The 27,624-nt window shown below is 41.9% G+C and overlaps 1 protein-coding gene across 1 annotated transcript; it reads right to left on the bottom strand.

Annotated features, from left to right (window-relative positions):
* Nucleotides 1–683: 683 nt before the first annotated feature.
* Nucleotides 684–27,624, bottom strand: LOC129179424 (uncharacterized). The gene is given in 7 exon segments (XM_054772634.1): nucleotides 684–697; nucleotides 765–798; nucleotides 1,368–1,696; nucleotides 1,699–1,749; nucleotides 1,752–2,365; nucleotides 2,367–2,475; nucleotides 27,615–27,624. Coding segments are annotated over 7 exon segments (1,161 nt in total).

The raw sequence follows: 27,624 nt of genomic DNA, 5'->3' as shown, positions 1-27,624 counted from the left end.
GCCAAACATTTACACTCGCAGGACACGTTGGATTAAAATATATATACAGAGTGTCCCCAAAAAATGTATACACTTGCTGCAACAGTCTGTCATCCCAAGACAACTTTGAAGATGAGTTTTATTTTCAGCAAGATGGGGCGTCCCGACACTACAATCACCATGTTTGGTCCTTCCTTGATGAGATCTTGCCAAACAAGTGGCTTGGAGGGAGGGGTTTCATTGAATACCCTTCGCGTTCACCATGCCTCACACCACCAGACTTTTTTTATGAGATTACCTAAAAGACAAAGTCTACGCAATGAGATCGGCAACAGTTGCTGAATTGAGAGCAGCCATTGAACGTGAATGCATGCAAAAACCAACAGAATTGTTTTGTGATGTGTGTGATTCCATTGCTTTGTGTTGTCAGCAGTGTCTGGAGTAGAACAGACGTTGCAGTATTTACTTCCTGAAACTGACCGACGACTGCAAGATCAACAATTGACAACAATTCATGTTTTGCTAGCAATTCACGTCGAGAACACTTGCCAGTGACACTGCTAACCAGGTGCAAACACAGCCATTAGCGCATGCAAGAAAGTGACATATTCACAATTTCAATTCAATTTAAATTTATATAGCACAAAATCACAACAAAAGTTATCTCAAGGCACTTTACACATGAGGTCAGTCTGTGATCCCGTTCAAGCGAAGCCAACTGAACCCCATATGTGCAAACACTTAGCGACGGAGCCAAGGAAAAAAACTCCCTCTGAGGAACAAACCTTGAACGGAGCCCAGGCTCTGTGTGGCGGCCGTCTGTCTCGACAAGCGAGAAAACAGGAGTGTTTAATCTTAGTCCAAGGAACAGGGAGGCATGTCAGGAGAAAGGAGTCAGTCTAACTACGGTATATGCTTTAGCAACAAGGTGAGTTTTGAGTTTACTTTTAAATAGAGAGAGGGTGTCTGCCCCCTGGATTGAGTCAGGAAGATGGTTCCATAACAGAGGAGCCTGATAACTAAATGCTCTACCTGCCATCTAGTAGTCGCAAATAGGTGTAAATTCTGGGAGCGCAGTGTTCTACTGAGTTGATAGGGCACTAGAAGCTCTCTAAGATATACAGTGGTGTGAAAAACTGTTTGGCACCATTAAACCAGCATGGCCCTGTGGGAAAAGGTGATTGGCTTCTGCAGCAGGACAATGATCCAAAACACACCAGCAAGTCCAACTCTGGCTGAAGAAAAACAAATTGAAGACTTTGGAGTGGCCTGACAATGTCATTTAAAAACTGCATTTTGTGTTCAGTTGTGTTGTCATTGACTAATATTTACATTTTTACATATTTTACATTCAGGAAGGGGGCAGACACTTTTTCACACCACTGCACCGGTGCCTGACAAGGTAGTGCTTTATATGTAAGAAGGAGAATTTTTACTCAAATTCATAATTTCACAAGTAAGCAGTGCAGTGAAGCTAGTACGGGTGACATATGATCTCTTCTTCAGGTTCTGGTTAAGAATCGTGCAGCGGTGTTTTGGATCAACTGGAGTATCTTTAAAGCTTTATTAGGGCAACCTATTAACAGGGACTTACAATAATCCAGCCTGGAGGTCACAAAAGCATGAACAAGCTTTTCGGCATCTGGTAGTGGCAGGAAATTTCTGAGTTTTTTGATGTTTTGTAGATGAAAAAATGCTGTTCTTGACACTTGTCTTGGGAATTACAGGAAAGATCTTGATCAAAGATGACGCCATGGTTCCTGACAGTGCGGTGATTGCAAGACCATCTAGGGCGTTTATCTCATTTGCAATCTTGTCTCTGAGGTGTTGAGCACCAAGGACTTTGATTTCAGTTTTATCTGAATTTAATCATGCGAAATCTGAGGTCATGCAGCTCTTGATGTATTTAGAGGCATGTTTGGAGTTTGGACAACTAACTAGTTTTGTTAGGTTTCATTGATAGGGGTTTGTGTCATCTGCGTAACAGTGGAACATTATGGAGTGTTTTATAAAGAGACTGCCTAATGGGTACATATAAATGTTGAACAGTACAGGTTTGAGTATGGAACCCTGTGGGATGCCATGGCTGACCTTCACGTGTATCGTTTCTTTGTTAGAAATGAATGCAAACTGCAGGAGATCTGACAAGTTGGACTAAAACCATTTTAATACAGTTTCTTTAATGCTGAGGGCATGTTCTAATCTCGGTATTACAATTCAGTGGTCACTTGTGTTAAATGCTGCTGTAAGATCTAATAAAACTAGTACTGAAACAAGGCCTTTGTCTGAGGCAGTGAGGAGGTAATTTGTCACTTTTTCGAGTGCTGTTCCTTTACTGTGGTGCATCCTAAATCCTGATTGAAAGCCTGCAAATTGAAGAAAACCCTGCAACTGCTTTCTCTAGAATCTTGAACAAAAATGGAAGGTTGGCTAGTGGTCTGTAGTTAGCTAAGACGTGTGGATCAAGGTTAAGTTTTTTAGCAATAGTAACATTCACTAATATTGTGTTGTGAGGAGTATAATATGTTTTACTGGCATTGATAGCCACAACTGATTAGCCGCCTCGCTAGTGCGGCAGAATTGCCACGAGCACCAGGCTGGCTACTATGGAGCATATTTGCAAATGTGAATTGACTGCCACAGTGTCATGCTTTTCCACATTCAAACGTCTTGTGAGTTTTAAATTTTTATTACCTTCTGCGGGGCAGTATTGAAACATTTGTCCTGTGAAGTTCGTTGATCATCTGACGAGGCAAATGGCGTCTTTGAGAAATGTGAACAAGTTAACTCCCTCTCCTCGAGTATTCCAGCAAAAGCCTTCAACACGAGTGGGCATAATATTAAAAAACATGTAACAAAAAACAGAAATGCATTGAGAACTGGAGCATAATAACAGGGAATGCATTGTAGTGAACAGGAACTTCCAGGTGGGACGGTCCCTTGGGCTGCCTCCTCCAGACCCGGAAGAAGTGACGAAAATTTTGAAAAATGGTAAACATTTCAATATTCAAGCACAAAATAACACAGGAAATATGTCTTTCAGTGTTATTTTTTACATCGGAAATAACAAGATGAACATGAGTTTTGGTGTCACGAGCACTTTAATGGGCGAGCGCATACATGGCCCATAGGCCGTAGTTTGCCGATCTCTGGTCTTATCTATGTGATATTATTGTGGTCAGCTACTACAAAAATGTAATTATGAAAATTAAATAATCTTCCATTCTGAGGGAGTCTGACTTGATGGAATTCTTGGAAGGTTGCGGCCCAGACTCACATTATTGCGTCCCCTGATTTGCAGTCACACAGTGGATTCCCAGGGAGCGTGTCAGTGGGGGTGCGTGGGAGAGGGGCTCAAATGCTGCGCTCGTTACTCTAAACGCTGCCTAATTAATAATGCATCAGAGCGGACGCACTGAGGCACAGCAAGGCTCTGCTTGTCACAATTGCAGACAAACGCAAGCCCCACCACACACACTGACACACATACACAAACGCACACAATTACGAAGCGACTCATCAAACCCCCTCACAACAAACCCCCCCTCACCCCCCCATACCAGTGCTTAACTATTCTCAGCTCTTACAACCGCTTGTTGGTGTTCCACCGTGCTTATTATGTACACACATGGCATATACGATACACACATGCATACAGTACGTACTGTATGTGTATACATTGTGCATACAACACAACATTAAGCACCATTAAATTACATGATAAGATCACATGTCAGATATAACAGTTTTGGTCTGCGCTACCGGAAAAGTATGAATTTAACAACATATATTTAAAATGTTTGTTGTAATAGTTTGCAGTGATGCAGTGTGAGGTGTCACCAAATCATGGTTATTAAAACAGAAGGTTTGTTAAAAAACACAGGTCATTTTTTTAAATTTAGAATACTAATGCTTCCACAATATAGCATTATTTTTGCTATATCCAGCATTAATTCATCCCAGATGTGTTTATCTTAAAATAATTTATAAAACACATCATATGATACAAGTATGACTGGTTTAATGAACATTGAAGTAGACAGTTACGAATACTCTATACCAGGGGTCTCAAACTCAATTTCACTGGGGGCCAGTGGAGGTAGAGTCTGGGTGAGGCTGGGCCGCATCAAGTATTGGGAGTAGGGCTGGGAATCTCAGGGTACCTCATGACACGTTACAATTCACAATACATTCACAATAACGCTAATATCTTATGCCGTAAAACCGGGGGGGAAGGGTGGCCCTAGACTCTAGGGCCACCCCTCCCCCAGTCGATGTGATAACACCACTGTTAGTTCAGTGTTGGTGTTTACTTGCCCCTGTAAGGATGTAAGTAACACTGAGCCTGCCCGGATGTTGCAGGCTGCAGTTACACTACTCTTTGATGTCCAGTCGCGGGCCGCTTGATACGATTTGGTGGGCCGCAAATGGCCCGCGGGCCGGGAGTTTGAGACCCCTGCTCTATACGCATGATAACCAGATTCCATCATAGCTTGACCTTGGGCAAAGATTGTATAATATTTCAGGATGTCAAATGATTAAATACTTTAATCATATTAATAAGTTTAAATTAATTAATCATGATTAATCACCATTAGCAACTACTATGTCTGAAATATGCCCATTTTTACTGTATTTATCCATCCATCCATCCATTTTCTATGCCGCTTCTCCTCTTTAGGGTCGCGGGGGCATGTTGGAGCCTATCCCAGCTGACTTCGGGTGACAGGCGGGGTACACCCTGGACTGGTCTCCAGCCAAACGCAGGGCACATATAGACAAACAACCATTCACACTCACATTCATACCTATGGACAATTTAGAGTCGCCAATTAACCTAACCTAACCTAACATGGATGTTTTTGGAATGTGGGAGGAAACCGGAGTACCCGGAGAAAACCCACGCGCGCACGGGGAGAACATGCAAACTCCACACAGAAATGCCCAGGTTACAATCGAACCCAAGTCTTCCCGATCTCCAGGCTGTTACTGTGTTGGCCAACATGCTAACCACTAGACCACGGTGCGGCCTTTTACTGTATTTAATGAACAGAAAAATAAATGACAGGACAGGATTATATATATTTGTATGTATTAACAGCTCCAAATGAAATGAATATGTCAATCCAGCTAAAAGATACCACACTAGTCTAAAGAGCTACACTAGGCTCTTTAATAGTAGCAGTAACATTTGAATCACACTTTAAACCTTGTTATGAACAATGAGGAGTTGCGTTCAAAGACTTCACTATTTTAAGGTAAATTTACTTATTTTCAGTGTATTTCCCAGCATACTTAAATGTAGCAAGTTGTACATCCGAATTAAGAGTTTAGAAGTGAGTGATAAGAATATTCAGTTCATGTTTTCCTTGATCTTCCTGTTTATTTACACACACACTTACACACACACACGTATTATAAAAGCCGTTTTTGTGATGTCCGAAGTGTTCCTGAATGCATCTCGTGTTCTTGCAATGAGAATGAGGAAGTGTCGTTCCCAGGATGAAGGGACTGGATACGTGTGTGAGTGTTGGAATTGTGCTACTGTTGATGTGTTCAGGTCAGCATGACGTTACAAAAGAGCGTTAGACAATGTGTGACTGTGTGGGGACGCTCCACTGGGCTTCCGTCATAACAGAGAGGCGTGCTTGCTCTGGTGCACATGCGTTAATTAGACCAAAAAAAAAAAATATTTACCACTGTTAACGTGTTATTTTTGACAGCTCTAATAATAGTAATTATTATTTATATGATATGAATTCATATTTGCATGATTTTTAAAAGCTTGAGTATTTCCAGATGCGTTTGCTATAATACCAGGTGTAGAAGTATTTTATACAGAGTCCCTTTACAATGCAGTATTAGGAAGCTACAACAGAAAACCCAGGACTCTGGTGGAGGATCGGAGCTTGGGGGTAACATATGAACCAGGGAGATTGTTGTTTATATTCTTTAAAGTATATATTCTGAAACTGACAAACATTCACAGCTTCTCTCTGCCCCCTCTTCCTTTCTCCTTCACATTTGATTTATTTGCTTCTGTGTTTGTGTTTGTCATATGGAGAGATGTAAATTTAGCCACCCCAAGGGAGAGCATCCTCACTAGTGACACAAAAAAAGACCGGGGAAAAAATCAGAATAACATAAGCCACAAAAAAGTGCGGGGGGTGGGAGTAAAAAGTAAAGGAAGGATTGTAGTTTGAGAACAAGAGAGGGTGGTTTGAGATGCGCAGGACTCTGTAAACAGTCAGTGCGGGGGCTGGAAAATTAACGCTGCATAAATTGTATGAAACATGTCCTATTTTCTCTGCCTTTTTTTTCCCTCAGAACACTCTTTTAAAAGGGTTCAGGATGCAGGGCTGTCAGATGAACGCCAGACGCATTTTCTAACTTTGTTTGATCCTACTTCTTTTAAAAACACTTGCCGATGACAGAGAAGAGGCAGAAAAAGGTTGTGTGCGTGTGTGCGTGCGTGCGTGTGAAGTGAAGAGGAAGACGAGCAGACAGGAGATGCATGTAGTCACACTTTCACACTTATCACATCGTCATTGACACGAGCTTCATAGCAAGCACCACCTCTCACTGAGCTAGTGTCTGATAAACGTGTCAGCCCCTCAGCACATCTGATGGCGGTACATGAGTTGACATTGTACAGGTCAATATGTTCTTGGAGAATTTTGTGAGAAATTGTAAAAAACGTAATACTGTGTGACTAGGGCTGTGAAATGATCAAACATTTTTTTCAAATGGATCACAGTTCTCAAATGAATTAATCATGATTAATCACTATTTTCAACTATGTGTGAAACATACCCATTTATACTGTATTTTATGAACAGAAACATTAATGACAGGATACAGTTATACATATTTGTATGTAGTAACAGCTCCAAATGAAATTAAATTTAAATCAAGTTAAAAGATACCACAAATGATTGAAAACATTCTTTTCCATTCCATTTTCCTCCGCTTATCCTGGTCCGGGTCGCGGGGGCAGCAGTCTTAGTCGGGAAGCCCAGACTTCCCAGTCCCCGACCACCTCCTCCAGCTCCACCGGGAGGACACCAAGGGGTTCCCAGGCCAGCTGTGAGAAATAATCCCTCCAGCGTGTCCCAGGTCTTCCCCGGGGCCTTCTCCCGGCTGGGCATGCCCGAAACACCTCACCAGGGAGGTGTTCGGGAGGCATCCGGACTAGATGCCCGAGCCACCTCAACTGGCTCCTCTCGATGTGAAGGAGCAGCGGCTCTACTCTGAGCTCCTCCCGGATGACCGAGCTCCTCACCCTATCTCTTAGGGTGAGTCCCGCTACCCTACGAAGAAAACTAATTTCAGCCACTTTTAGCCGCGATCTCGTTCTTTCGGTCGCGACCCAAAGCTCATGACCATCCCGGACGTGGGATGATTGAAAACATATTTTCGGAATACTTGTCTCTTTAATAGTAGCGAATCATTTGAATCGCACTTTAACTGTGTCATGGGCTCTACACACAGGAGGCGACTACTGTTGACGTGTTCAGGTCAGAATAAAGGTCTAAAAGAGCGTCAGACTCTGTGTGACTGTGCGGGGATGCTATTGTGCCCTCGTCTGCTCATAACAGAGGTCTGACTTGAAATGACACACATGCATAAATTAACACTAAAAATGTAAATGTATTTATTTTTTGACAGCCCTATTTATTGCATATGAACAGTGTTATTTCGCAAAGACATGTACTGTAATGCCATGTACTTAAACCCAGCAGTGCTGCAATCATATAAAGTCCTTCCGCCACACAAATCCAGTACTTTGCAGGTCTTAAACCACCACTAACTTCGTTATTTAATTCATTATGCATAAAACGCTTGGTACAAGCAACAATCCATTAAAATTTGTTGAGGATGTGGATTAAGGTGCACGTACAAGAATTTATTTTGGAACCGTGCAAAGGAATAATGATGAATCATGATCAGCGTTCTGTTCTGTGCTCTACTGAATGACTTCTAGTTATATGTAATATATTTTATGGTTCAGAGTAATTGAATATTAGACCCCAATGCGGAGACACAGGCTGTGTTCACACTGCAGGGTATGATGCCCAATGCAGATTTTTGGTTAAAATACAATCTTTTTATGTAATCATTCATATTACCAAAAACATTTTTGTAATATGAGCGCAATGTGACCGGGAAGTGACCTCATGCTCACAAAACACAACGTTTCATACAGTGCTCTGTGTTTACGGAAGTAAACAATGTCACAACTTGTGGTCTACCTGCCACATGAGTGGCAATTTCAAGGATTTTGTGCAACCGTAGTCCCCGTTTTCTTAACCAAATTATTTTGTGTAGAAGATTAAGAAGGCAGCAGGCAAGACATTTGGCTAGGACAGTTTGAAACATCTGTCCTGAAGAGCGTGTGGGTGGATGTCGGAGCCAAGAGTGATAGGACATTGACGTTGACATTGACATTTAATTTTCGGATGACAAAAATAACTATTGTCTACACCTGTGAGTACCTTTCCTCAATTCTCATACTGCAAAACATGCCTTTCAATGACGTATAGGTCGAATATATGCGACCAAAGCGTTCTGACTGCAGTAGCATCGAATACAGTACATATCGGATTTATATCTGCATTGGGTTGCATTGGAAAAAAATCTGAATTGTACTATTCATACTGTATATACAATATATTCTGTATACTGTATGTACTGAACATACAGTTCCTACCTGAAGTTTACATTCGGTCATTATGGCTTGAATGTCTTTTCATTTCGGGCACTGAGCGATTGATTTGAACAGTTCTTTTTCTAGGATGGAATGACAATACAATGTACAATGTAGAATTTACACAGGGTTTGAATTATATAATGTAATTATATATACTGAAATATGTATAAGCCTAAGTGCTGAAGGTTCCAGAATGCCTTAACTTGACACAGCAAAGCCCTGTAAACTTCTTGTTAGTGACCATGATTGCCTGCAGTTGATAGTGTCTCTTTGGCAACATAAGGATTTCCTTGACAGAACTCAATGGATCCACCAATATCAATGGGAAAGTCCAAGAAACTCAGTTTAACTCTCAAAAGCAGAATTGTCCAAAGGTTATTTGATGTCACCAAGTTTCCAACGTCTGGAAAAAGACCCATGCTGTCACCCTCAGATGAAAGGAAAATGCATATGATGTCCACGAAAAAGCCACAAACTACCATGAACTGGAAACTTCTGGAACACCAGTGTCACTGTCCACAATGAAGCCAGTTTTATATTTCCAAGTACTCAGAGGGTGCCAAGGAAGAAAGAAGCTCATAAAGACAAGAAGTATGTTTGGAGGAGTCAAAGTGACACTTTCAAACCTAAGAACATTGTAGCAACTATCAACTATCAACCATCATGGTGGTGGCAACCTCATGCTCTGATGTTTGGCTGCCAGCGGTACCGGTGCACTGCACAAAGTGGATGGAACAACAGTCAGATGGCTGGAATTTGGACACAGTTGGGTGTTCCAACACTACATTAATCCCAAACACACATCAAGACAGGTATAAAGCGTGATACAATTATGATTCTGGATATTGGACATTAATGGGCTATGCTGAAAAGCAGGGGCCGTACCAGGAAACCAACCCATTTAAGTGAACTCTCCCAATTCTGCCAAAAGAGGGGACAAATATTAACCCCAAAATATTACTAGAAGCGTGTTGATGGCTACAAAAAACATCTGATTGGCGTGAAACTTGTTAAGCACCATTAAAGCAAATATTAGTGGGGGTGTATATTTTAACCTGTTTCATTACCATAATGAGTGTATGTACACTTCTGACCGGAACTGTACATGCTATTTTGACTGCATACGCATCTATTGTAGTAGGGTAGTGGTCAGTGTTGCTGCCTTTAGTGCAGTTGTCGTGGTTCAATTCCCAGCCAGTGATCTAACACCTGTCCAATAGAGCTCCCCAGTATTGATAACATGCCTAGATAAATGGAAGGCTTGTGTCAGGGAGGTCATCTGATGTAAAAACTAAGCCAAATAAATCATGCAAGTAATTTGCTGTGATGAGAAGCTGAAAAACAAGTACTTTGACATCATACAAAATTTTCAAGATATCTTCTCCCCTAGCTCCAAAAACTACTTGCTGATGCGCATCGCTGTATTTTTTTGTGTGTCAGTGCAGATGATTTGTGAATATTTCGTTCTAAAGAGTTTATTTTTCCTGTTTTAATAACAGATATACATGCCTCAAAAGTATGTTCTACAGTAAACAGTGATATAATAAAACACAGTATAAACAAACACCCGTAATTTAGCACAATGCCACCCCCACGTGTAAGTGTACGCCCTGTATGGTGTTCAATGACTTGCTCAACTATCCTAAATACACATACTGTATATTGATACAAAACTGCTCCTGCCTCCAAAGAGAATAGGATAATTGTGTAACATTGGTGTGACATTCTTTCACGCCTTTGCACCTCATGCAGCTGTAACGTTTGCACACTGAAATGGGATAAAAATACAGCGTTCACACATAAATCTCACACAGGATGGGTTGACTTGTCTTACACTGGCTGAGTCCTATGACTGAATTTAATTCAGAAGATGTGTATTGTTCATTGAGCCTGGTGAAGAAAGAAAAAGGCAAAGTGCAGCACCTGTCTCCTTCTCTGCATTACCGTGTGCAATGAAGTATTAAAATAATAGCAAGGAATGGTCAATAAATCAATGAGGAGTTGTCCATCTGCTAAAACTACTCTGCACAAAACAACAACCCTAACTTCCATTCTCCTGCTAACAATATTGTCTCACCCTTTGTGTCAAACAACATCTGCCTGCGGTTTCTTCGGCAGCTAATGAATTCCAAACAGAGTAAGGAGGAGAAAAAAGCAGGGCATCTCTCTGTGCTCTCCTTCTTTCTCCCTCCAACACAAACAACACCATTTCCATTTACAATTTTGATTGTTAATTTGCATGAGAAAAATTAGTTGGGTGACATGTGTGGTGTTTTTCCCCCCCACACACTTTTCTTTTCTGCTTAATTTTCCCACTAATTATAAGCAGCAATGGCACATTATTTACATAAATAATTGTTGTTCCGTCTGTTCCCTCACATTTTCCTCCATTCTTTGTGTGTCAGAGTTGTTTTGGCATTTGTCGTCCGCAGGGGTAATTCTCCTTGGAGAACATTTTCAGATCTCTCATGACTGAAATATCTTGGATCGGGAGTGTTTCTTCGCCTCATGTTTGTTATGGTGTTTTGCTGTCCTTTGTTCAATAAATAGATTCATCCTACATTTTTTACTTCTCCTCAAAACTTCTAAACTCTCATAAATAAATATGTCAACTGTCAACACCCCTCTACTATTTTTACTTCAAGGCGAAACTCATTTTCACGAGTTTACAGGGTAGGTTGTCGTATAAAGTATCAAAAGTAGACCTTGGATGTAAGCTGCAGCAGTCGAGATTGTTTGTTATTGGGTTTTCTTTATATGAGTGTATCCTGGGTTAAAGAGCAGCAGTATGATTTTGCCCATGTTGAACTCTAAAACTGATTGCTCAAAGATCTTTCAGATGAAAACAGAAAAAGCCAACGGAGCAAGAGTTTAATATAAAAGTTAGAAATTGAGTGAGTCAATACAGTTCCAAGACTAAAATGTTCCCTTTACAAAATGTTTTATCCTATATTTCATCATTGTGGTTGCAGTTTGTAGTCGTGCACTGCATTATTAATTCAATGTCAATTCTAACTTAATAATACAGCTCTTGTATTGGATCGCATTATTTTATCTAGGTGAACGTAATGTCACGCCCAGAGAGGAAAGACTTGCTCTGTGTGATTTACCAACGGTGGTAGTAGTGTGGAAGAAGAGCTCAGTGAAGGATCATTATGCAGACCAGAGCTCAGGGTGGTCCAGACAAATCAGCTATCTACCGAGACATACATACAAAATTTGTAGTATCAGTCATCTTTTTAAGGCCATCTAATTAATGCACCCTCCAACTAACTCCTCAAACCTAAATACCTGCTGGACTCGGATGTCAAGGCCCAGTTTAGTTTTGTCGACTACAGGACCTGGAGGTCACTGTAAACGAGAAGAGTGCGCTAAACCGTATGTGTGGTCCAGTCTTTTAATTGAGGCAAGGAACGTGTGCATGAAGTGAGGTGCAGAGGGCAATCTTCAGAGGCCAATTAATTTGGAATACAAAGTAGTAGTGCAATCTGCTCAGGTTTCTGTCCTGGTGTGTGACAAGCTCACACGGACCATGTCTCTGAGGTATCTGAGATAGAATTCATTAACGAACACCATTGTTTCTCCAAGTGCTGCTCCCACTTGTTTGAAAGCAACTGTCCTAGCAAATGTTATTGTGTCTATGTACTATAAATGAAGAACTCATAACATACACAATGTTCTTTCCATGTTTTTCATGTGAGAATTTCAGTAGCAATAGATTACGCCATAGATGGTTGTCAGTGTTCAATGGAGACACTCTTAAGGAGTCAGTCCATGTGGGATCTGCACTGTTTCATATTGTTATACCTAAATGTATATTTACACAAGAACATTCATCCATCCATCCATACTCTACTGCTTATCCTATTCAGGGCCGTACGGTATTTCAAATGATAGCATAAAGAATCAAGACATCATAGCAATTTATTGATTTATTTTAAACCATTCCATTCCATTTTCCTCCGCTTATCCGGGTCCGGGTCGCCGGGGCAGTAGTCTTAGTAGGGAAGCCCAGACTTCCCGGTCCCCGACTACCTCCTCCAGCTCCACCGGGAGGACACCAGGCCAGCTGTGAGACATAATCCCTCCAGCGTGTCCTAGGTCTTCCCCGGGGCCTTCTCCCAGTTGGGCATGCCCGAAACACCTCACCAGGGAGGTGTCCGGGACTAGATGCCCGAGCCACCTCAGCTGGCTCCTCTCGATGTGAAGGAGCAGCGGCTCTACTCTGAGCTCCTCCCGGATGACCGAACTCCTCACCCTATCTCTTAGGGTGAGTCCCGCTACCCTACGAAGAAAACTCATTTCAGCCGCTTGTATCCGCGATCTCGTTCTTTCGGTCATGACCCAAAGCTCATGACTGTAGGTGAGGGTGGGAACATAGATGGAACGGTAAATTGAGAGCTTTGCCTTCCGGCTCAGCTCTCTCTTCACCACGACGGTCCAGTATAGCGACCGCATTACTGCAGATGCTGCGCCGATCCGCCTATCGAACTCACGCTCCAACCTTCCCTCACTCGAGAACAAGACCCCGAGGTACTTGAACTCTTCCACCTGGGGCAGGACCTCATTCCCAACCCTGAAGTGAAAAAAAAGGACAAAATCATATATCTGAAGTGATATTTTCATTTCAGAATCAGCATGAAGAGCTGGTATCGGAAGTACTGATATTTCAGTATTGATCCGCACATTGCTACCGTGCTCTCCTTAACGCATTTGTGGCAATTTCAAGGATTTTGTGCAACGGGAGTCAATATTTTCTCAACCAAATGATTCAGTGTAGGAGATTAAGAGAATTAAAAGAGGGGAAAAATTTTGGCTATGGCAGTTCATAGACAACTTGCTGAGACGTCTGTTCGAAGGAGCGTGTGTGTGAGTAGATGCCTGAGGCAGGAGTGGTGAGACATTGACGAGAGCTGCTTCAAAAATGAGAAGTAGAACTTTTTCCTTTTGCCTTAGTACCTTTATCCAAGTCTTGTACGATAAACCATTCCTTTCGATGACGTATATGCTGGATATATGCGCCCTGACCGTTCATACTGCATTAGCATCGGATAGATATCGGATTTATATCCACATACTAAAAAATCAGAATTGTACTGTTCACACTACATGAAAAAATCAGACACGTCATATATGAGCAAAAAAGTTCGGCATTGACCTGCAGTGTGAACATGGCCTACGGTAGGGTGGTGGTTATCGTGAACTGGCAAGGATCGCCAGCGTTATAGTCATTCTATACAATCCAGGCCCAACACTTCCAATCTCGCCATAATTTTGTCCGTAGTGTATTTGTCCCAATATCCTGTGGTAAGGGAAACTCCTACAACTCATGATGAATGTTGTGCACTTGTGGGGATGAAGGTCTGAGCCAGAATGGAAAGACAAGGGAAATGGTGACATATGTGTTGCCTGATGAAGGCCAGGGTAAAAAGCAACAAGATAAGGCAGCCCCACAAAGAGCGCAAACCTAATTGTGAAGAAGAGAAAGGATTGCGCTCCACTGTGAGATGGTTAATTTATAAGACTGGTGGTGGGGTAACGCGACAGGTCGAGTAATGGTAAGGCATAGTTTGAAAGATTCCTTTGTCCTGTGGGTCGGGCTTCCATTGAAGTCACCCTTTTATCTTCTTTTTCTCATTTTTCTCTTTTGCTTCACTTTTCTCCTTAGAGATCATCATTGCATGTCCATCCCTTGCAGAGGTAACCAATCTTGATCATGCTATGAATTAAATATTTATCATATAAATAAGTATCATGGGGTGCTCGGTAACATTGTTGTTAGCTCGTCTGCCTCAGAGCTAGAAGGCTCCGGATTCGAATCTGGCTATGACCTTTCTGTGTGGAGTTTACATCTTCTCGATGTGCTTGCGTGGGTTTTCTACAGCCTTTCCCTGAATCGGGTTACAAGTGGTAGAAAGTGAATGAATGAATGAATCAGTACCATCTCCGGAATGAGTCCTCCTCCCCTGTATTCCACAATGCCCTTTACTTTGACAAACCATGGTAGGACGTGACACGGAAGATTTGTGTTTTAGAAAATAACACACACTGTTTTTATTTTCTTTTTAACCTCTATTTTTATTCATAGCAAATTGGACAAAAGACTCTTTGCCTGCTTGTCTTCTTTCAATCTCTAGTCCTTGAAGTCAGCCTATCTCACTAAGTCACACTCTCTCTCACTCTCTGTCTCATTCCAGCAGCCTCTCTCTTTTCTCTTCCACCTATCTATATATGTGGCTCATTGCTAATGCAGGGCACATAACCGCAGCCATAGACCTCAGTGTGGAAACACCCAACAGACAAGAAAAATGACGGCCGGCGCAATCTCATTTTCAGAGGGGCTGCAAGTCAGGCAGGAAATGGCTATTATTCCATCGACACTGTCGGTATTAAGTTATTTCCTTCTCTAAATACGCGAATGTTCATGAATATCTATTGAGTTCCAGGTGCAAGCACAGGAGGTTTTGTCACCACACACTTGGGTGATTGCAGTCCTATATTCTGCACCCTCACTGCTGAGATTGAAGTGAAAGACAATGGTAGTGGAAATTGGCTAATAAATCCAATGCAGGCAAATGACTGGTTGAGTAATACTGCCAGTTCATGCATGCTTTTAAGAAGCATAAACCCTTGTGGCTTTCCTCCTCCCCTGCTTTTGTTAAATGTAGGTGCCCCGGCTAAATGGCTAAAGTCTTGTTTAGTGGTATGGCAATAGCTGCGTCAGCTACATGGACAGCAAGACATCAAACTGGCACAATACTCAATGCTTCAACAGTAGGGGCGTCACAAGACAGTCAGCTCATGAGACAAGACAATACATGAGATTGGGTCAACTAGAATGAGAAGAGACAAGATTTGAACATAATTTTTAAGAAAAGAAAATGAAAAAACATACAAACAAACAGACTTTCTAAATTAACTTTCTTTTCAACGGTATGAAAGAGCAGCATTTCTTTTGCGATGTAACAAACTACATTTTCTGTGAGTGCACGCTGTCGGGACAAAGGCTCTGCATCTCAATGTGTAGCTTTTCCCCTACCTACCTACCCAATACATATAGACAATTTAGATTTGCCACTGAAAGTAGCATGCATGTTTTTGGAATGTGGGAGGAAGCCGGAGTACCCGATGAAAACCCACGCAGAGGGAGAACATGCAAACTCGATACAGAGATGTCCAACAGAGATTCAATCCCATATCTTCCAGATCTCCTGACTGTGTGGCCAACATGCTAACCACTAGGCCACCGTGCGGCCGACAACTCCTGCAATGCAGGATGAACTAATAAACACTGTTATAAAAATAGTCTAACATTGTGTATGAATTATCACTTTCTTCTAGAATTGTGCAGAATGTATGCACTTACAGATTTGGCACCATTATTGGATAATAAATAATAAACGATAACCGACCTTATCCCAGTGATGTCCAGTCAGAGGAGGCCGGTCATGATGACATATGATCAAATAATGACAACATAAAATAAATATTAATATTTGTCCATTGAACAGTAATATAAATGTGTTTTCTGTGTGATTACAATCATTTTTAACATTTACTTAAGTAAAAATTGTTGAATTTGCACATTTCCTGATCAGATACATGGCAGAAACCTAGGAAGAGTCTGCCGCAAGTGTCTCTTCTTGACTAAGTGTGCAAGCCCTGCCTACCGTCTGAGTACAGTCAGTGAATCATCGCACAGTCGAATCATCGCACCGGTGTCTGTTTGTCAGCATGTCGCCAATAATATATTTTGGAGCCGGATGATGCTTGTCACTGCCGTCCTTCCAAAGGGAGGAAAAGCCAGCGTTTTTGGGGGTTTTTTTAATGCTAGATTTACGAACAAGTCAAAGGCAGGATGTTATGATGCTTTGCTGAATGAATGAATTTGACTGCTAAAATGGAGGATGATATATCCAAACTCTTGAATAAACGTGACAAAGTTTTTGAAAACATTTTTTTTTTAGCCAAAATGAATGATTCTCTTCTTTTTCTTGTTATCCTCTTAATGTGCAACTTGTATTAACATAAAAAAACTCTCAAGGAGTCAGTGCCAATTTGTTCTGTACTAATGCAACTCCATGAGTGACAGGCGACAACAAGCGGTAACACTAGACAGGTACAACACAATGACGAACACTGTCCAGCCAATGATAAGATCCTATTGATATGTATTTACTTAAGCAGCCAATCAATTCCTCTGAAATCCCGTTTAAACACTCAAATTTGGAACAGTTCTAAAACAGAGGACATGTGCGTATACGTGAGTACATCCCATCTATTCATGATTGGTAGAGCATGGGGCTGTTGTTGTTTGTGTCGCTAAACATAGTGAGCTTGATAAAGCTTCTGCAGTGAAGTAGGGACACAATATTGTCGTAACTGAAATTTCTAACTCAAATATATGGATAGTAAAATATAAAAATGCACTTTTGGATAGGATTTGCAGTTGCAGGGCAGAGAGAAGTGGCAAAGAGATGTTACATACATTGCATGACAGAACAAGAGGCAATTTGCATTTGTCATAGATGTGCTTTTCCCCACCTGCCAATGGTTTTGTATGCGTTGTTCAGCATGTGTCTGCACCATGTACTGTAGCTGCCATCCATGCGGAGGGCTTGGTGGGAAGGTGACAGTCAAGAATTCAAAGAAGGAAAAAACACAAGTGGAAGTAGTAAGATGACGACCAGAAGACAATCTGGGATAGAATGACCAGTTACCACCCCCCATTGCCCGTAGACACACACACACATAAGGCAGGCAACAGTAGAAAGAAAGCTGAGGACTTCTGCTTCCATGTTTCCAGTCAGAGGCAGTTCATCGCAGAAAAGAGACGGGTGCAGAATTGATTGAAGGTGGTGGACCATAAATGAAGGTATTGATTTCAGGGTCAGAGTCACAGGATGAGGTCCTGAAATAAATTGAAATAAACATATCAATACATCAAGTCTATTACACCCCAAGCACACACATACACTTCCACAGATATATTATAAACCTTGTTTAGCTTTAGAGATGCTTGATTAATGCAAATGTAATAGGCTGGTATAGATAACAGGCTGAAATAAGTTAACTAGGGAGTGATTTAAAACCATGTCAAAGATACGCCTTCCAGTTCAGGTGATTAAATAGGCTGACCATTTTTGATTACCGAAAACCAGGGCGCTCGGCCCAGCAAGGAGCTATTCAAATGTTACTTGAAGTTTACTCACAGATTCCTTATAATTTCAATACATACAAAGTATGTCTCCTCTGTATGAAAATAAAATCGTTATATTGCAAAACAAAGTAATCCCTCATTTATCACGCTTAATTTGATCCAGACCAGACTGTGATAAGTGGATTTCTGTGAAGTAGGTTTCCTTCTTTATCAATGAAATATTTTCATAGTCAGAGCATGAAAACCTGTTTACGACCTACTAAATACGGTATTTAACATTATTAGAACACCCCTTTAGTCAGCTTTATTCATCATGAACTTTCATTCAGCCTCACAGACTTTGGCTTTCTTCTGCGCCGGGAGAACGCAGCAGCCTGCGGGCCTGGTGAGCTGAATACCTGGCAAGCAAAGCATCCGAGGCGGAAACGAGGCAAGAGAGGCGGCCTGCATGCTAGGCTAAAAACTAGAGCGACTAGGCCACCGCTACCAAGCCTGCTGCTAGCCAACGTCCGCTCTCTTGTAAACAAGATGGACGAACTAAGAGCAAGGATTACAGCTCAACGTGAGATCAGGGAATGCTGTGTGCTCACCTTCACAGAAACCTGGCTGACGGAGGATATACCGAACTCGGCGATCCAGTTGGAATCATTTGCCGCGTACCGGGGTGATCGGACTTTAGCGTCTGGTAAACACAGAGGTGGCGGCGTCTGTGTTTACGTAAACAAACGGTGGTGCATAGACAAACAGACGATGGAAAAGCACTGCTCGCAGGACATTGCCTCGTGAGTTTAGCGCACTGGGCCTCCAGCATGACATCATTGATAAACACGAGACCAAACACCCGGACACTGTATTCATTATATCTGGCGATTTCAACCACTGTAACCTCAGGACTGTTCTCCCCAAATATTACCAGCATGTAAGCTTTCCCACGAGAGAAAATAGCATCCTGGACCAAGTCTACAGCAACATGAAAAGTGCTTTGAAGGCTGTTCCAAGACCCCACTTTGGAAAGGCCGACCACATCTCCATAGTTCTTTATCCAACATACAGACAACTTCACAAACAAGCTCCCCTGTAAGTACAGCAGTTAAAGTGTGGAATGAAGAAATTGATCAAGTACTTTAGGACTGCTTTGGCTGCACAAACTGGGATGTGTTTAAAACTGCAGCGGGGAGGGAAGACTGTACTGTTGATTTGGATGAATATGCTTCCGCTATTACTGGCTACATTAGCACATGCATAGAGACTGTTACCACCACCAAGTATTACAGAAAATACCCTAACCAAAAACAGTGGATGAACTGTGATGTAAGGGCTAAGCTACGTGCTCGTTCGACTGCATTTGTCACGGGCACCGCTGAGGACTACAAAAAGGCCAGATATGACCTGAGGAGGTCCATACGAGAGGCCAAAAGACAGTACAGACAGAAGCTGGAGGGCTACTATTCCACCTCAGACCCTCGGCTCCAGCACATCACAGACTATCGAAGCGTAGCCACGTCCAGCCAAACCACACTTCCAGACGAGCTGAACGAGTTCAATGCCCGTTTTGACACCCAAAATCCTGATGAGCAGAGAGGGTTTGCTGGACTTGGGGAGCACACAGGATTCACCTCTCATGGTGACATCAGCTGATGTGCGCAGGGTTCTGAACAAAACAAACCCACGAAAAGCAGCAGGCCCAGACAACATCTCAGGCCGTGCACTTCGGGTTTGCTCATCAGAGCTAGCTGATGTGCTTGCTGACGTATTTAACCTGTCGCTTGCACAATAATCTGTACCGACCTGCTTTAAGTCCACCACCTTAGTGCCCGTACCCAAGAAGAGCAACGTGACCTGCTTGAATGACTATCGCCCTATAGCACTCACTCCTATTGTAATGAAGTGCTTTGAAAGGATAGTCATGACCCAGATCAAAAAGAGCATCCCGGCAACTGTGGACCCTCTAGAGTTTGCATATCGCCAGAACCGGTCCACGGATGATGCAGTCAACACTGCCATCCACACAGCCCTTTCGCAGCTACATGTCCAGGACACATATATCAGAATGCTATTTACAGTATAGACTATAGCTCTGCATTTAACACAGTCAGCCCCCACAAACTCACAAATAAGCTCCTCACACTTGGCCTGTCACCCACACTCTGTAACTGGGTGTTTAACTCTCTAACAGGCAGGCCCCAGTCAGTCAGAGTCCACAATCGCACATCCAGCTCAAGAATTGTGAGCACTGGAACCCCACAGGGGTGTGTGCTGAGTCCGCTCCTCTACACGTTCTTCACCTATGATTGCGTGGCCTCCCAGAACAACACCAGCATCATTAAATTTGCGGATGACACTACAGTCATCGGACTGATCACTGGTGGGGTTGAAACGTCATACAGAAGAGAGGTGGCGGACCTCATAGCTTGGTGTCGTGATAACAATCTCCTTCTCAATACAGATAAGACTAAAGAGATGATCATCGACCCAAGAACAAGGGAAAAGGAGCCGCATAGACCCCTGTTTATTGATGAGACTGAGGTGGAGAGGGTGAAAACCTTCAAGTTCCTTGGCACACACATCAGCGAGGACCTCACCTGGTCTCACAACACCCAACAAATCATGAAGAAGTCCCAAAGGAGACTGTACTTCCTGAGAAGACTGAGGAAATTTGGCATGTCCACCAAAATCCTGAGTTGCTTCTACAGATGCACTATCGAAAGTGTCCTTACCGCCTCCATCACTGTTTGGTACGGTAACTGTACAACACGTGATAGGAAGGCACTCCAGCGGGTGATCAAGACCTCACAAAACATTGTTGGGGCAGCCCTCCCCTCACTGCAAGACATTTATAAATCTAGAGTCCTACGCAGAACACACAACCTCATCAAGGACAGCACACATCCACAACACTCATTATTCACACTCCTACCGTCAGGCAGACGCTACAGGAGTTTGAAGTCCAGGACCACAAGACTGGCAAACAGCTTTTACCCACAGGCCATCAGGCTTCCCAACGAAGCACTCACACACGCCGCACGCAACACACGCACACACTCATAGCACCTTATTTATTTATTTGTATTATTTATCTGTATTAATGTCTCTTCTGTTGTTGTTGCTTAATTTATTGGTACATATGTTTCTTATGTTCTTATTCATTTTATTGTGTTTTCTTTCTTTTTTCTTGGAAGAATGAACAGAATAAGAATTTCATTGCATAGTATAACTACCTGTTTTACTATGCATATGACAATAAAACTCTTGAATCTTTACACTCGTGTTACCCAATATAGTAGACATAATAAACAGGACTTGTGCTCGTGTGTGTTACGGCCACAGTGACCCATGTTTTTATTCGGGATTATTGTGCCTGTTGAGAGATCATTCAAACCTGCAATAAAAGTCTGTTGTTCCCGAGATCGTCAGTATCTCATTGAGCATTCCAGTAACATTACTGACACCTAGTGATCAGTGTCGAATACTACATATCATTCACAGTGTCTTCTGAATGCCTGACATCTGTACTTTAGTTCATTTAGTCATTTTATGCTTGATTTATGCAAAAAATACCCAAATACCCAAAATACCACAAAACAGCAATATTTATTCATTAATATATTTTTGAAAAACCGTGATAGAGTGAAGCTGCGAAATTTGAAGCGTGCTGTGGCGAGAAACGACTGTACTGTCTAAAACCAAAGGCACGAATTTTAAAGAAAGAATGTTCAAAAAGGGGCATGAAAATGAATCAAAAAATCTAATTACACAGTAACCTGAGGTCAAATGCTTAAGTTTGGGATGTAACCAATATTTTGGGAAAAATGTGCCCTCTAAAGTCACAAGAACTTGGAATTTGGAATTTGAATTTGAATTTGTGCATGACGTCCCCAGTTTTACTTGACTTTGGATTAACTCTGTGCCTATGTTTTGCTTTTTCCTTGGCTTTTTTGGCAACACTAATTCAAAAAGCCACAAAGTCACATGCAGCAGAGTGCCCTAATGGTGGTTAATTTAATGGCCCAATGAAAAACAATGAAATCCAGGTCATTTTCAGGACAGGGCATGCACTGGTAAAACATTTTGATCACCCACAATTAAAGAGCCTTTATCGCTGTGCAATTCTTGACATCTTTTTAAAACAACTTTACTTCCAATCTACCGATCCATCATCACTGTCAGTGTTGCAAGTTCCACCAAATATGCTTACAAGATGGGTCTCAAAACACAAACTTAAACTTCATAGCCGTGAGTGCTACCAGACTTTGTGAGATTTGAAAACCCATCTCATCTGCATAGTAAAAGAATAAAGGGAACGCTATAAAGCGAGCAAGCAAAAAAGGTTAAAGCACTTCATATTTATGGGTCAGAGGGAGACCATTTAGCAGGAAGCAATGAAATGACTTGGCTGGGAGAGCAACAGAATCTCAGTGTAAAGACACAGCAGCCAATTAAGAGAAAGGTCAGACCGTAAAAGAGGTAGCAGTACAGCAGAAGCACTGCACGCATGGCAATGGCATCTCCTCTTTTTAAACTGTCTGTCTCAGCCTATATGCTGCTTGCAAAATGTCTTTATGTCTTTTATAATGACGATTTGTTTTATGAACCATGGCACATAGAATGCTTATTCACATGGACGAAATGTGTCAAGCTGCAGGAGAGCTGGCAGTGCATTCAAGATGTGCTATATATTGAATTAAGAGGTGGCAAAGAGTCAACATGCTGTACACAAGAAGAGGATTATCTCTGCTCTACATGACTGCTGAAACACACATTGAATTTACTGTCTTTAAATGGACCCAGATGCTTTTTGTAGGGGCTTGGACCTCATGGAGGAAGTCCAACATCCAGGGATTTATGACATCTGCAAGGTAAATATATTGTCCCCATTTTGGGGGAAAACATTGCCAGCTATTGTTCTGTGTATTTGTTTTAATTAAATACATGTGCAGCAACTCTTTGGTGTCTTGAAAATGTATGATTTTGTACAGTTCTGTCAACGTACAGAGCTAACAGATACTGAATCGCCCTCTTTGTTCCCAACAGCAATATGCATCTTCAGGTATTTTGTCGACTGTTAATTATTTTTTGTTCCTAGATGATTGTCTTATAATCTAACCCCACATAACAAGAAAGAAACACAAAAACAAGATCACCCTAATCGTCAATAATATACACTCTATATGTGTTTCGTCTACTGCTATTTCCATTCATCCATTATCTATACTGCTTGTCCTCGCGACGGTCGCGGGTATATTGGAGCCTGTGCCAGAGGTACACCCTGGACTGGTCACCAGACAATCGTAGGGCACAAATAGACAAACAACCATTCACACAGACATTCACACTTACAGACAATTTAGAGTATCCTAACCTTGCATGCATATTTTTGGAATGTGGGCAGAAGCCATGCATGCACGGGGAGAACATGCTAAGTCCACAGAGATGTTCTAACGGAGAGACAAACCCACCATCTCCTGACTGCCAACATGCTAACCACCATGCCACCATGTGGTCCAGTGCTATTTCTATGTTTCCTCCACCTTTCTCTTCAATCACCTGTAATTCAGACTGCATAAAGCAGTTATCATTCAGTTTAAATACATCCATAAACAACAGGTACCAGGCTTTTGTCTGTGGATAGTAGTTAAATTGCAGTGATTGAACACAAAGATGATCAGGATGATTTTCAGCCCAAACAAAGGCCCAATTATCTGATGTCACTAAAGATGATGCTGACTGATTCTCTTGCGGTGCAAGCTGTTATCTGGTGGTCTGATTTGCTTTTTCCTCCACGATCTGCTTGAGAAACGGTCAAAAGAAGTGAGTGATTGTGAGAGTTGTCTCATGGAGCTTTCAGTACTCGCTTCATCCTGAAGGGGTGGGGGCGTGTGTGAACTGGAAGGTGCTTCTCACTGCCGTCCTTCCATAGAGAGGAAAAGCCAGGTTTTTTTTTTTTTTTAGCAGCACCAGCGAGAGAGCAGCAAGTCAAATGTAATAAAGATTTTTTTTATGCTCTGCTGCATGAATGAATGAATTTGACTGCCAAGATGATGGATTATATATCCAAACTCCAAACCTTTTACAAAAGTATCAAGTATCGGTATCAGAACTTTTCCTGGAGAAGTACTTCATATAGAAGTAAAAGGTTAAACCACAAATGTTTTTCAGTTAATAAAAAAAAAGAGCAACTTGCAAAAAAAGCAGGCAGTGCCTCACCAGACATGAACCTCACCGCACGTCACTCGGATCAGTATCGCCGACACCAACCTGAGTTTTACTAATCAGTGGTATCGCACCGACGGTACCAGAGCCTCACACAATCATCTACATATAGTTTTTGGATTCTGAGTTGGATGGTGTTTAATTGCCACAGCATAACATCTGACAGTTATATACAACTACAAAATACAAAATACACAACATTAACATGGTATGGTAATGGTATGGCATCTTCTTAGAGGAATATGAGCATATAGGGGCACCTTGGTGTACATGTGCAAACCTCACAGTGATGTGAGTCTGAAATGTTTGCTCCACAAATACATCCTGAAAAAAAACATATTTTTCCAACTGTAGAGAAGTTGCTGAGCCTTCTGTTAAGATCCTTCACCTTCACTTCCTTCAGGTTAGACTTTGTTTCAGGAAACCATGCCCTCACTGACCTTCCTCGTTTAGGGGAGTAAGTCAGTCTGCAAAGTCTTGGGTTTCGGAACCGTAGGGTGACCTGCTGAAGACAAAAATAAATTGGATGTTGGAGAGATGCCAGCCTGCTTCCTGACCACTGACGAGGTGCTCTTGAGCAATGCCACTAGGTCTCAGCTGAGGGATGCAGTCATGCACCTTCAATCTGGCATTTCTCCTTGTATGACTGCATGTATGTGGTGTGTTTCTGTGCATATATATATAACAGAGTAATGGAATTTCCCTTGGAGGGATTATAATCACAAGGAAAATAAAAACAAAAAAAATTAAGTATATTGTCTATTAAGTGATATTGTCTCTGCTTTGTTCAAGTGGTGGCGGTGGGGGGGGATTCCAGACCACGCTAGACCACCCCAGGGAGTGTATGCACTCCCAAGTATTCCTCTTGGAGCCCTATAGATTACATTTACCAAGGTAATGAGACAGAACAAAAGCTGTCTATATCAAGCTGTTCCAATGTATTCTTCTTGTACTTAATGTTGCTTAATGTTCTTGTCCACAAATTGTAGTGTTATTTTTTTCTTTGCAAGAAACCTCTGTACTTGTAATATTTGTAAAGTTGCCCAAAGTAAGAAAATATTGAACTATTCAATAAAATAATTTTAAAAAATGTTGCAGAAGTATTCATACCCACGAGCAACACGCAATTTCTCGGCACAGAACAAAGACAAAGTGTGTTTCACTTGTTTGCCTGAAAGGAAATAGCACAAACATGACCTTGTATCACTGTTTTTGTTCATAAGCACTCTTTACTATAGATAAATTGCATAAGTCTGTATTTCATTGTTGCAAAATTATTCACACCAAGTCATCCAGTCATAGTCAGTACTTGGTTGCAGCTCCTTTGGCAGCAATAACAGCTTCCAGTCGCTTTGGATAGCCAGCAATGAGTATTGCGCAATGTTGTTTGGACAGTTTTGCCCACTCTTCTTTGCAATACCGCTCCAGCTGAGTCAGGTTTCTTGGTGATCTTCGGTGGATGGCAATCTTCACGCCACAGATTTTCTATTGGGTTGAGATCCGGGCTCTGACTTTCTTCTTCCTGAGCCATTCTTGTGTCACTCGAGCTGTATGTTTTGGATCGTTATCCTGAAGAAAGATAAACCTCCCAAGGTTCGGGCTTTTTGCAGACTTGAAGAGGTTCTTCTCCAGGATGTCAATGTATTTCGCACTATTTATAGTCCCTTGCACACGGACAAGCTCAGCAGGAATGGCGGAAGACAAACAACCCCATAGCATTATTTTCCCACCTCCATGCTTCATGGTAGGGATGGTATGAGCCGGATCATCAGCTGTGTTGGCTTTGCGCCAAACATACTTCCTGGTGTTCAGGACAAAAAGTTCAATTTTTGTTTCATCTGAACAGATCACCCTTTCCCACATCGCTGGAGTGTCTTTCAGATGTGTGGTAGCATGCTGCAAAGGAGCCTTGAGATGTTGTTTCCTCAGGTATAGATTCTTCTTTGCAGCACGCCCATAGAGACCTTCCTTGTGTAAAGTGCGGGATATAGTGCACTTGTGTACATTTGTCCCAGCAAGCTGGAGAGACTGCTTCAGGTCTTCAAGAGTTACGGAGGGTTTGCTCTTGCTTCCCTGAGCAGTTTCCTCTTGCTTTTTGCTGTGATCTCGGAGGGACACGCTGTTCTTCGGAGGTTCACGGTGGTGCCATGACGCTTCCACTTCTGGACCAGTGATGCAACAGTACTTTTTGGCACTTGTGAACCTGCGATGGCTGCATAGCTTTGGCCATCTCTAAGCTTCTCTAGAACTTTCTTTCTGAGGTCTTCTGGCAGACTTTATGACTGTTGTCTGCTGACAAGCATGGGATGACTGTGGACAGGTGACTGTTGGGCACAATTTATAAGGAGGAATGAAGCCTATACGAGTCACAGGTGTGTCAATGCAGGCTTGTGACAATGTGATGCAATAGTTTTTGGTGTGCAATCATTTTCGACAAAAAATGACAACTTCGGTGCAATGGTATGAGTACTTTTGCAACAATGAAATACAGGCTTATGCAATCTATCTATAGTAAAGAGTGCATATGAACAAAAACATTGATGGATTGTCACGTTTGGGCTGTTTCCTTTCATGCAAACAGGAGAAACACACTTTTCCTTTGGTCTGTGCCGAGAAATTGAGTGTTGCTCATGCGTATGAATACTTTTGCGACCCACTGTATATATATGTTGAGGCAAAATGCATTTACTGTATTTCCTACAAGCATTTTATGTAAGTTTTTAATCCAAAAAGTCTGCCAGATACTAAAACTATTAGATACCTACACCTTGCTTATTTCTGCTTTTCACCCCCAACTGAGCATCTGGCTGTGCACATTGGCACAGGAGCATGCATGAGAAACGACAAGTGTAATGTGAAGTGGCGTGACAATTTAGGGTATTATGTGCTACTGGAGGTGGGCTGCAAAGGTCTGAACTGTGGTGCAAAATAACTTGATAACTTGCATAGTGTTAGAAATAATATATTTGAAGTTAAAGTTTAGTATCTCATTATTGATCATCCAAATGATCAATAGCACGCACTCACCAAGAAAGGCACAAAGGGACTGATGCTTCATAGTCTTTTGTCTGTTTGAATGGTAGAGTTGTAGTTTATGTTAGGTCTGGTATCTTCCGTTTTCAGTTTCATCTTCAGTTTTACATTGGAATTATAACCTAATTGTCCAAAGTATGAATTAAATGATAAACAAAAACTTTGGAGCCTGCTGTACTACTTGGGTTGTAGCTCCAGAAAATTTCTGTTGCAAAAGTATCGTATAATTTTCATTAAAAAAAACACCCAGAGCACATTGCAAATGTATTACTTATCATGCCCAATTATTTTTTTTTACTTTTGGCTTTGGCACAAATGAAAGATGTTTAAATGTCATAAAACTATTTTATCCTATCCTATGTTTCTCTTAAACCCGTGCTGCTGTTTGGTAGTCTGATTCACTCCTTTTGCCTCAATGTACTGTCGGGGCATCTGTCCAGGCTTCTGTTAAGAGGGAGATTGTGTGTGGGGAGGGGACAACACATGGAACATAAACACACCTGTCTCTTTCACCCTTCCTACCTGCCCTCAT

This window comes from Dunckerocampus dactyliophorus, chromosome 4 (genome assembly GCF_027744805.1).
Source record: "Dunckerocampus dactyliophorus isolate RoL2022-P2 chromosome 4, RoL_Ddac_1.1, whole genome shotgun sequence".
NCBI lineage: Eukaryota > Metazoa > Chordata > Actinopteri > Syngnathiformes > Syngnathidae > Dunckerocampus > Dunckerocampus dactyliophorus.
Note: the sequence above shows the minus strand (reverse complement) of the source record. Positions and strands in the feature narration are given on the sequence as shown.